Source organism: Plectropomus leopardus, chromosome 10 (assembly GCF_008729295.1).
Source record: "Plectropomus leopardus isolate mb chromosome 10, YSFRI_Pleo_2.0, whole genome shotgun sequence".
Lineage (NCBI taxonomy): Eukaryota > Metazoa > Chordata > Actinopteri > Perciformes > Serranidae > Plectropomus > Plectropomus leopardus.
The window spans coordinates 10,346,858-10,359,251 of record NC_056472.1 but is presented as its reverse complement, the minus strand read 5'-3'; the positions used below and the strand labels follow the sequence as shown (position 1 = coordinate 10,359,251).

The window sequence follows — 12,394 nt, the reverse complement described above, 5'->3', positions numbered from 1 at the left end:
GTTTGGTAATTGTTGTTGATAATGTGAGGTTAGGTTTAGGCACATAAACTACTAGTTGTGGTGAGGAAAAAATTGTGTTTTGCTTATATGATCTTACATGCCCTCAGTGTTGGGGGCACAATCCTTACACGAAACAGTAATGTCTCAGTAAAAAACAATCACTTTTCTTGCCACTATATGACAAGAAACACTATAATGTATTGGTGAAAAAAAAATCACTTTTTGTGGCACTACCCACACTGAAAACAAAGCAATGTCTTGGTGAAAAAAAAAAACAACTGCATCTTATGACACTATCCCAGCTTGACAGCAATGTAGTTTGTTAAAAATAACCACTTTTTGTGCCAATCTCCTGACAGTCAACAATTGGATATCACAATTAAAAACAACAACAACAAAAAAAAAAATGCTGTGAATGTGCCACGTTAAAAGTTGACCGTATTGATAGATGCTTAACTTAAGAAAGAATGACGGTTATATGACATAGTAGATTCCAAATCTTGTTCTAATATTCAGTCTTCTCTAGTTTTTAGTTGATTCTAGTCATGCAGCATAGTGCTGATGTCAGTCAGGTGACTTCATACCACAATCACACATTGGCCATCACCTTTCTTTGAAAATGACCGTAAAAAAGGTAGCATCACCTGTTCTTCACTGTCCAACTGTATGAAGTTCAACACACTGATGTGTGAGGTTGTAGCTACATTAACTGGAGGTAAGTTTGCAGCTGTTTCCATCAGACCATTCTTCTTTCCTCTAACAGTCTCCCTCCCTCTCACCGCACACAGAGAAATAAGCAGCCTTGCTTGGTGAAGGCTGTAGCATGAGTATGCAGGAGCTGTTGTTTATAATGTGAATACGACTCCTGCTGTTATTGATTCTGTCCGAGAGATGAGCCCTCTGGGTTTTTGTGATGTTTATGCAGGAGAATGGTGATGCTTGCTAAGTGGAAAAGAGACAATAAATCAATAGGCAAGGTGAGGGGAGGGGAGAGCCAGGCATCTCTTAGTTCAGGACGAGTTTTCAAATTTCAGTTTTTCTTTTCTTTTGATACACTTTAGGGGCTGAGTGACTGGGCAGCAGCCCTTTCCTCATTTACCCAGTGCAGCTGAGTTCTATTACTGCCAAGATGAAGGTCTTCATTAGCCGAAGACTGTTGTGTGGAGAGAGCCTTGGGTGAATTATAATGTACTACATCCCAGAAAACTTTCACTCATTTACCCTACAAGAGTTTTTTGTTTGTTTGTTTTTAAACAGATTTAGACCACTAGTGTAAACAATTAACACAAAAATGCAAAGCTGATGAAAACAGAAACATAATTGGGTTATCTGAAATGTTGTGATCCAATACAATTTTTAACACCACACATTGCTGACAATAGAATTCAGTGACATAATTTTTAGCTTTTTAGTTTATTCTTGACCCTATGTGTGACAATAGAATACGTTTTTGAAACTTTTAACATCATCTAGAAGTAGTACTCATCAGCAAACAATTTCAATTTGAATGCATTTGACTGAAAAACACAAAATGAAGTTGAATGGATCTCATGCAACAACATTTTGGGACGTTTATTCTAACTTTTTTCTGAAAGGTTTGCCTGCTGAGTGTTCCAAGTTCATAGATGGATTACTGAACTAGCCTACTGGGCACTAAGGCCCAAGCCAGGGGCCCAAAGTGTCAAGGGCCTGATGGCCTTAGTTCACCTGCAAAATATAAAAGAAATTAACATGTCCTGACCTGGAGGAGACTTAACATGCCCACACAAAAAAACAAAAATAGATGCAATGGAACTGCAAAAAGAAACAAAATCACTATATAAATAGGCAAAACAACCATAGAGTGACTATAAAGAGACACAAAATGATTAAAAAACTACAAGGATACACAAGATGACCTCAAAGAGACACAAAACAACCATGAGGAGATACAAAATGACCTTGAAGAGATACAAAATGACTACGAAGAGAAAACACACAAACACAAAGATACACAAGATGACCTCAAAGGGACAAAAAATGATGACAAAGAGACACCAAACAAACATAGGAAGACACAAAATGACCCCAAAGACACACACAACTACCACACAGTTACACAAGATGACCTCAAAGAGACACAAAACAACCATAATGAGAAACAAAATGATCTTAGAGACACAAAATGACTACAAAGAGACACCAAGCAAACACAAGGAGACACATATGACCCCAAAGAGACACCAAACAACCTCGATCCACGAGACACAAAATGACTACAAAGAGACACCAAATGAACACAAGGAGACACAAAATGACCCCAAAGAGACACAGAACAACCACGAACGAGGAGACACAAAATGACTACAAAGAGAAACGAAACAAACACATGGAGACATAATATGACCTCAAAGAGACATAAAATGACTACTGTACATAAAGACACAAAACAAATCCCAAAGATACACAAAATAATTACAATGAGATACAAAACAACAAAAAAAGAGGCGACAACCAACACAAAGTCTGTGTGTCTAGTTTCTATGCGTGAAAGGTGTAGGGCCTTTTGCATGTCTGTGTCTAGGGACCCATTTTCTCAATACACCCCCATCAAAATCAGATTCTCTTAACTGTTTGAGCTACACAGACCTCCTGTAAAATCACTTGTTGAAACCTGCTAAATGTAATTTGTTTATAAAGAGGTGGCATTTATCAGAGATTTCATCAACAGCATATAAACGCCCATGAAATTGCTATAAAAGTCTGCCCATCCTGCTGGACATTTGAATTAACAAAGATATTACCAAGTAATATAAAAAGGACCTAACACCATATTGCTTTAAGTCCTACTGCTGGAAATCCGCAGGCAGAAACAAACAAACAAGCTTTGAAAATATTCAACACAGCTGCCAATGTCATCAAAGCAGAGCTGTGACAGACAAAAGGAGAGGATGGCTTGACATCAAAAGCCCAAAAACCAAAGTGTTCAAAAACTCAATAGGACATGGTCAGAGTAATCTAGCAGACAGAAACATAGACGAAAAATAATTACATAGCAAATAAGATTAGACTGCATATGGAGGGGATGTCCCTCTGACAGAGACCTGGACACTAACATTAGAAATTACACGCATTGTTAGTTTAAAAAGCCCCTTTTACTGATATATTTAATCTATAATTTAACTCCCATCTATTAGTGACCAGAAGGAAACATGGAGCCTCTAGCAGTGCTCTGTAATTTGCACAAATTGGACCATAATCAAATCACACGTTTAGTAAAAATGTAAAACTTGTAATTATTATAATTGTTAGTATCAATAACTCATCTGCAGCTTATCAATTAATGCTTGGGTAAGTAAAAACATTATTTGGAGCATTCTGCATTCTTTCCTTGACCTGTTTCAATATCAAAGTCATGTTTTTTTGTTGTGGAAAAGAATAGAAATGTATATTGCTTTGAAAAGGCTTTCAGGTTGGTTTGCACAATATATTTAAGCCCTAATGGGAAACACTGACATCTGTAACCTTGGAGATTGCTGCTGAATAACCATTTTTTTTAAAGCTATTATATCCACATTGTCATTAGCATTTTCACATAAAATATTTACTGGTTTCAGCAGAGTTTCTTTGACATCAATCACTTTGTGAACTCTAACAAGTATAAGTTTACTATTAGAGGAAACATACAATTCACTGGTGGTCCTTTAAATGAATGGATGGAAGCAGAGAACTTACCAGCAGTGAAACATACCTGTAGTATCTCCACGATAATGATGAGATCATCAGGTGTACAGTATCACATTTACAGTTTCATCATCCTATGCTGCACAACTAAAGTTCAAACATAGTTCATAGTTTGTAGACACTCACTGATGACATGTTCCAGGTATGACCTCTTGATGATGTCAATTGGCAGTTTGCTGTGTTCACATCCTAGATGTAAAGTTAAGTTAAGTAAAGTTAGTGGAAAGTGCTGCTGGTTCCTGGAATACATACTGAAGAAAAAAATAATGCAGCATTTTTGTTTCTGTTCCCATTTTTCACAGATATAATTCAAAGATTTCACATCTCTTTTTCCAAGATAATCCAGCCACCTGGCAGGTGTGGTATATCAAGATGCTGATTAAACACCATGCTTACTACACAGGTGTGCCTCTGGATCCTCACAGTGAAAGGCCACTTTAAAACATGCAGTGTGATCACACAATAAAATGCCACAAAGCTTTAAGGGACTGTGCCATTGGCATGGTGACTGCAGGGATGTCCACCAGAGCTGTTGCCCTTAATCCCCAATGTTGTTTCCCTGAATTTGGCAGTACATCCAGCCAGCCTCGTAACCGCACTAGTTGGCAACAATGACAACTACGGTCAGGTCAAGACTCACTTCAGGGTTTGCAATCAGCTGTTTGGGTGGCTGGTCTCAGATGATTTAGCAGGTGAAGATGCTGGATGTGGTGGTCCTTATCTGATGTGGCTACATGTGGTCTGGAGCTGTGAGGCCGGTTTTATTGCCAAATTAACAGAAACGACATTAGAGACACTTTATGGTAGTGAAAGAAACATTAGCTTCACAGGCAACAGCTCAGGTGGACATTCCTGCAGTCAGCATGCTGATGGTACACTCCCTTTACACCAAGACACCTGTGGTATTGTGTTGTTTGATAGAACTTCACATTTCAGAGTGATCTTTTACTATGGCCATGCCAAGGCACACCTGTGTAGTAATGGTGCTGTTTAATTAACATCAAGATATACCAAACCTGTCAAGTAAATGGATTATCTTGGAAAAGGAGACGAGCTCCTAGAGAGGAATATCTATTATATCTATATCTACAAAAAATATCATATCTCTATCTATAAAATGTCCAAGGTCTTTAACTTAAACTTGTGAAAGATAGTAGGAAAAGCAAGTGTTGCATTTAACTTTTTGTTTAGTTTACCATACCATACCACTAAATTACCATTATAGATGTTTCTTTTACTGATATCCTGAATGTTAATCCTACAAAGAGCAAAACAGAAGTCTCCTGGATAGTTTAAATAAACTTAAAGTTTATGTCATAGTAATCCTTTATAATTCTTTCAACTTTTGTTGCATGGGTCTTTTCATCAGTTTGGTATGGCAGATGGCTCTGAATACTATGAGGACCATCAGCCCTGTTGTTGCAGAACAGAGAATCAGAATTTGAAGCTCTGTGAACGGATGTTTCTCTCACAATGCTCCTGGGGTGTTGTAGCTGACTTTTCTCCTTATGTTTTTATGAAGACAGGCTTGTACTTCTGACTTTTTTTTTTTTTTAAAGAAGAACCAGATATTTTCCAATGCCTTAATTCCTCTTTTGTACTGGAAATTTAACCATGAGAGTTTCATGTCCATCCAGGCCTTGAAACCAGCCTTCACCTAGTGACAAACTACTGCCTCCCAAACTATTCTTATAAAAGAGACTGAGATGAACTTTGAAACAAGATGCTCACATGTTGAAACACAATAAATCTCACCCAGCGCAGGCATATTGAATATTTGATTAGCACTTAATTTCTTAGCTGCAGTTTCAGCAGAGCCATCCACATTTGTCTAGCCATTCCTCTTTCTTTTATCAAATTGGCTTGTCTTTATCTGAGAGACACATGTCCAATTACCACATAACCTTTAATAATAATGTGGACATTTAACATTTTGTAAACATCCTGTGTCATCACAGCACATTTCACTGAGTTTACTGTGGAGGACAATTAAGGAAGCTGGAAACTGTGGCATCTATTTGTACCATCATCAAAATGTGGTGGGCTGGGTGTGCTGGCAGATCCAGCCGATAGCACAGACAGATGGAGAAAGGGCAGGAGTGCTGCTGCCTCCTCTGGTTGCCATGGTGAGGGAGGAGGTGAAGTGTGTAGAGAGACAGCCATTGTAAGTAAAGTAAAAGGAGACTGAATTATCATTCAGCAGGTGGCACAGCCGCTGTGTCACCACCACCAGGTAATGAATGGTGTTGGCCTTCCTGCACACACAGGGAGGGCAATAATCTCCCATCAGCCACCTTCCTGTGCGCAGCAAGTAAAAGACCTCACACTGTTGATTGACTTGTCAGGTCAGTGGCATGTGAACCGCGGAAATATAACAACTCTGCCAGTTTGATTGTGGGGTTGAATATGCTATGTTGTCATCTGCCGTAGCCTTAGAAAGAGATACAAAGTGGAAATAAGCCCCCTTTATTCAATATCGATTTACATTTTATATAAAAATTACTTACATTTAATACATTTCTTCAAAATACAAGCAGCCAAACAACATACAAATCAAATACAAAATTATAAAATTTCTTATATTTATCATCTTCCTTTTCTGAAGTAACAGATGTGTTTATAACTCTCAATAACCTTTTTGTAGCTGTGGTAAATCTCTTTCGTGTCTACATCTTTAATCCATCTGTTGATATATGAGACCTAGAAAAATATGGTATTCACTATCTGTCTTTTCAGTGTACAGTACGGGATCTGGAATCTGATCGCAGAACATTCAAGGTGGGCTTCAATCTCTTTCACCAAAAGATAAGTTCCTGTGGTTTATTACTGTAGAAAACAGAGCGGATGGAGCTGGAATCCACGGAAATGGAAAAAGACACAAGACCTATGGAATTACATATTGTGTGAGAAAAGATAATGTTGATAGTATGACCTTCACTGGAAATCCAGTCAATAGATCTGTTGGGTAGCGAGGACAAAAAAAAGACAAAACCTCAAAAATATCAGGCGTCATTGCTAAGCTGTGAAGCTTTGTGGTCGGTATGTCATATGACATATGAAAAAGAAAAAGGAGAGAAAAAAGCCTTAGAAACAACCCAACTCTTCTTTACTATACTTACATTTGTTCAGAAAAATTGAGCCAACCTGCTTTCTTAACCTTCACAAAACGACACGCTGTCCGTATTCCACTTGAACTAGAAACAGGTATGGGTACAAATTTTAGCACTGCATTTTAAGGTTTAAACTGTGCACAAGTGTGGCTTATGGTGTTAATAAAGTTTTTGCAAATCAGCAGCTTTACTTTAGTGTCACAAAGTATACAGTGTAGTGCTGTATAACTTATGTTTGACAAACATTAGAAAGCAAACAGTAAATGGAAAATAAATCTCTTCAGCACACCAACAAGGACATTATGCTGATGCTAAACCGGTAAAACCTAAGAGCCTCATAGGAAATAGAAAACTTCTTCTTTCCTCCTTCATATTATACATTGTACACTGTGGTAAAAAAAGAAGTACAAAGTGTAAAGTTAGGCTATGCGGCGGTTTCATGAATTGTCCCCTCTAGTTTCTTTGGGAGTAGCTCTCTCCTCTCGTCAATACTGATGACTGGCTTCCGGCAGTTTTGCCCGTCGATATAGATCTTTGCATACACTGGGTTAGAGTAGTTCATGGGCTGTACAGGAAGGAAAGATGATGGAGAAACATTAATATTTGTTGACACAAATGACTTTAGAACAGTGGGAGTCTTAAAGCTGCATTAAAAGATTTTTGTTGTTTTGGAACAAGCTGAGACGGACTCTCATCCCAACTCGTCATATACTGCCACTTTGTCAGTCGACTTACATGTCAAAGTATTACACACTAGGTAACCTTCTGCATCAGTTTTGAAACTCCAGGCACAGTGTGACAATTTACGACATGGCCATGGTGTCCTTTTATCAAGACAAACTTCCTTTTTACAGGAAATGTGCAGTTTCTGCTTGTTATATGCATACAGTCTCTTTCAAAATAAACCTACAATGTACATAAAACACTTTTTCTTGGGTTTATTTCTTAAAGTTTAGGCAAGAAATGTCTTATTGGTTATGTTTAGGATGAATTAAACCCTTGGCTTACCTTAAAATAAATATGGCCGTAAGCAATGTTATGTAACGTCAAGTAACATACTTCATAAAATGCTACCCACCATACATTATTATTATAATCATTCTATTCATTTTTTTTTGTTTCACATGGGAGGAAAACAGTGGTCTTGAGGGTTTAAGCCTAAAGTTTGATTGACCCATCCACCTCACCTCTCTATCTTTCTCATCATTCATATTGCAGTAGCTGCAGGCTGCAATACGAAATGCTGCTGACTGTTTTTTCATACAGCAGTGAAGGGTGCCCCTGTGTGTCAGTGTCTTGCTGTGACATCCATTGACAAAGTGCCAGTAAGTTGGGTTGTTGCCCACTGCGTCAACAACTGCTGCTGTTCGGTGTGTATCATACCACCACAGAAGGTGCCTCTCGCGTTGGTATCTCACACCGAGATCACAGACAAAGCAGCAATATTTGACGAGTTGGGTGTGAGACCGCCTGGCTGAGAACAGACAGATCATCCTACAGTGTTGCTATAGCAAAAATTACAAAATACTTCTAAAAAGCCAGCAGATACTGAACAGCAATATCATTTATCTGGAGTTGTGTTCTGTTCACCTGATGAATTGTAATATTCACTCTTTAGGCTTGTTTTTGGTCTCCACCATCACGTCAGACAAACATCTGGCTCTTTAGCTGCTATATATACATTTATAACTGTCACTGACTTTGCTTCTTTGCTGTTTAGTGCTGGGCGGATAGCATCCAGTCAGTTTACCAGCTGCTGTGTCTGAAGACAAGGTTGCTAAGAACAGAATTTGCTGTCCAGTTTGCAAAAAAAGAGAGAAAAAGTAATGAGCTAAAACAGACTTAATATCTTTATAGCTGAAGGGGACTGCAGAATTGGAGGATAATTCTCTGTGGGTTCATCACTACAGGGAACCTCTTGTTAAAATTACCCAGGGCCATTCAAGCCAGTGTTAATATCAGAAAAATGCTGATTAGCGCAGCTTTAAGGAAAGTCCACTGTGATTATCAAGATTTAAAAAAGTGGGCTAAACATCTGCGTATAACTATCTGAAACAGTACAAAGAAAAGCACGTCGGACTCATGCATACTGTATTAGTGGATTGTTATTCAGCAAGCAACAGTACACAAAATAGGGCTGTCAGGATTTTGAGTACTGGTTGATCTAAATGAGCTTTGGATTCTGATCATTGTAATCAAAGCAGGATTGGCAAATTTCTCAGTATTCTGTATAGCCGACTTTGACAGAAAACTTACAGTTTAAAGGCTGTGCCAGCGAAGTGAAATTGGTTTTTAACAAGTGAGGGAACTCATGCTGTTTCTCTAAAGAACCATTCTACCATCATGTGCATTTTAAGTGTTTTAAGTTTGTTCAATTAACTGATGAAATAAGTTATTGCTATTTATTACATTTTAAATAACCTAATGGATCTGATCATATGGCCTTAGTGTGGTAAATTCCATAAAATGTATGGTAGTTATATATCTTTTTAAATGAATTTGAAAATGTAAATGACAATTGTCACAGCGTTAAACCAAAGATCTTGACCTTCACGAATCAATACATGATTTTTCTAATGATGGCATAACCTTTGGCGCTGAAAAAACAGTTAAAATCAAAATTGAATCAAATCATGACCTTAAAAACTAAATACTAATGGAATCATGGATATGGAAAATCGTGACAGCCCTAACAGTAACATACAGCACAACCAGGAGATATAAAGCCATGCAAGCCCACTGTCTAAATAGCACAGTAGTAGCTTTAAAACAAACAAACAAACAAACAAACAAACAGTATAAATGAATTTAAGTGCAGTAGAAAACAGCCCTAGATGACTGTGGATGTTACCTTGACTCACTCTGTCCTGATTCACATTTGGTTCAAGTAATCACATCAACTTGTTTAAAATGTCTGCCAGGTAACTGCACAGTGCACACTGTTTGCCTACACAAGTGAATTTATTTTCTGGAGGGCAAACACAAAGTGAAATTTAGAAAATTCACCTGTCCAGGGATTACCTCCTTGGGCACATTATTCATGCCCAAGGTGTGAGGGTCACTGGATTTTACACACCAGCCCTGTAACACAACAAGCACCACCTCTGTTTACACTGTAACGTTAAGTATACTAACACAGCAAACAGTTTGATGCATATGCTGCACGGCCATCTACTTCTTAAATCTATTTACACATTTTATAACCATTTCAGTTGTTCAAATTTTGCATGACTCAAAATGAAAAGCACTGAATTAAAGAAGTAGGGAATTGTAGGGGACCAAGAGAGTGTAGCTGAATACAGAAGCTGGTTGAGATTCAAGCCAGCGTGCCTCTTTGGAAAATACAGCCAGATTGGACTGACAATAGCAGATGTCAAAGTTGGCAGGGCAAGAAGCAATAGCATTAGGCTCGAAACTCTAGCAGGTAAGTTAGATAACAACATCAGTGGAAGTGTTATGATTCATTTGATATGCCGAGTGTTAGTGTAGGGTTGAGGGCCATGAACAGAATAAATCAGCGGCTGGATGGAAGTCCCACTGGTTCATACCACTGGTACATTCCTGCACACTTCTGTAGACAGCTGTTACTAAATCTCTAAACCAAAACCTGATGTAATTTCATTTGATTTATACCAAAACTAGACATAACATTATCACAGTTATTGTACCAAAGAACACAACACAGAATCATTATTATAATGTTGTAAAGTAATTGGTTGGAGTCCTTTCTCCTTGCTGCAATTCAACACAGAGTTAGACTGTGTTTTTTTTTTCAGGTTACCAAAAGTTTATTGTATATCGTCTCATACTTGATTCTTAGATGCAGATGTAATGAGTTAAAGCACAGATAATTATGCAGGTTCAGCTGGGGCGTCGCTATTTTCTCGACTAGAAATGCTGGTGCAGCAGTGACACTTGTGCAACAAGTTAAATAATTAGCAAGTGTGATAAGGATTGGCATCAATCAAGGCCAGTCACATCAGCCACGCTTCTTTCCTTCTCAAGCACGGCATTATTTTTCAAGGATGTGTTAAGAAGTGATTATACTTTCACAAACTAGCTTCACATACATACAATTGATGCTTTGTTTTTATTCCATCTGACTCAAAAAGGTTTGAACTTTTAACATTCAACTCAACTAACTGCAATATTTTCTCCAGGTATCTCTTGTATATTGAGTAGGTTGTATGGCAGTGTATTGCTGCCACCTGATTTATTTATTTTTTTCAAAGTTAGGCATAATAAAGGGTGGAGTCTATTGAGTAACAGGCTGTCTATGAGAAGTCGCTACAGTCTGTGTCATTGCCAACCTCTCATCCAAATATGGTTACTTCTGGGACCAAAAACCAATATGGCAATGACTGAATTGCCAAACTTGAGGCTTCAAAAGGGCAGTCCACAAACCAGTGGGTGATGTAATGGTAGTTTGTCCATTATTACTACACTATAAGTGTTTTATTCATATATATGTAATTATAGCGTGTGAGTTTGGTGTAAAAGACTGAACAATGAAGTTTTTTGTAAAAACTGATTCATTTGTCAGAGTAATATTAACAAACAACATAAATAATATCCTGTTTTTAATGAGAAGAATCTTTTTTAAACAATAAACTCTTCAAGTAAAAATCTAAAAATGAGCGTGTATTTTTTGTCATTGTGGCAGCAGCCGTTTCTTGCACTGCATAAAACACCCAAAGAGCTAAGAAAAATGAAAATTAAATTTGTTCTGAGGCAGATGTAAAGCTTTAGTTTTCTGTTGGCACTGAGCCTAATTTAATTTTGAGTTTATAAAGCCAACCTTGTGAGGGTCCAGCGTGAAGTTGGGTCTCAGCAGGCTTCCTGCATCAGCATGGTTGTCATGGTCCACTTCATACATGTTGTATGACGGGTTCCCAATCTCCACGTTTATCCCTCCGTTTGTCATGGGCTGCCTCTGAACACGTTTTCCCCTGAGGTGATGCGGAGCCAGGAGTCATTAACATGATACACAACATGCAGGTCAACATGCTGTACAGCTTTGCACGGCTCCACAAAACAAATCATATCAAACTACTTGGCACACTTGGAGTATATAGCTTTGCTGGGCAGAGCTAAAAGCTGAATTATAATCAGAGGCTCAGTGCAGAGGTTGTGTGTCCTGCTGAACATGCTGGAACAAACAAACTTTTTTATTTATAAAGCAAAGATGTTTATTCATCTTCAGAGCTGTGTAGTGTTGGATCTCTCATCATCTGTTGCCACTTAGAAGCCTCTTTCTTATTTGTAATTTTTTTATTTATTTACTTACCTTTGCCTCCGTCTGCAGATGTAAACACCTGCTACCACCATCACTATCAAGATAACCAGCAGGACCAGAGGCACAATGATAGCTATGCTCCCTGAGAGACAGACAGGGGAGAGATGGTGTGGAGAGATGAGTAACGATTGAAAAGCACTGAGATGGGCTCAGATAGTGACATATTGTATGGAACCATCCTTGACTGTCACCTCAAAAAAGGCCTTGTCTTTTCCCCTTGGGGTTGTTTGACTGCAAAGTTAACTCTATTTTCAGAACAACTGTC

General features: G+C 38.2%; 1 protein-coding gene across 1 annotated transcript in view; it reads right to left on the bottom strand.

Moving 5' to 3' along the window:
- Window positions 1-7,189: 7,189 nt before the first annotated feature.
- lrp1bb (low density lipoprotein receptor-related protein 1Bb) overlaps window positions 7,190-12,394 on the bottom strand; it is a 393,508-nt gene continuing 388,303 nt past the window's right edge. The window contains exons 95-98 of the mRNA XM_042494695.1: window positions 12,121-12,211; window positions 11,632-11,782; window positions 9,840-9,914; window positions 7,190-7,398 (exon numbers count right to left, since the gene is read on the bottom strand). Coding sequence (XP_042350629.1) covers window positions 7,258-7,398; window positions 9,840-9,914; window positions 11,632-11,782; window positions 12,121-12,211 — 458 coding nt within the window. The 3' untranslated portion in view covers window positions 7,190-7,257. The remainder of the gene's footprint in view (window positions 7,399-9,839; window positions 9,915-11,631; window positions 11,783-12,120; window positions 12,212-12,394) is intronic.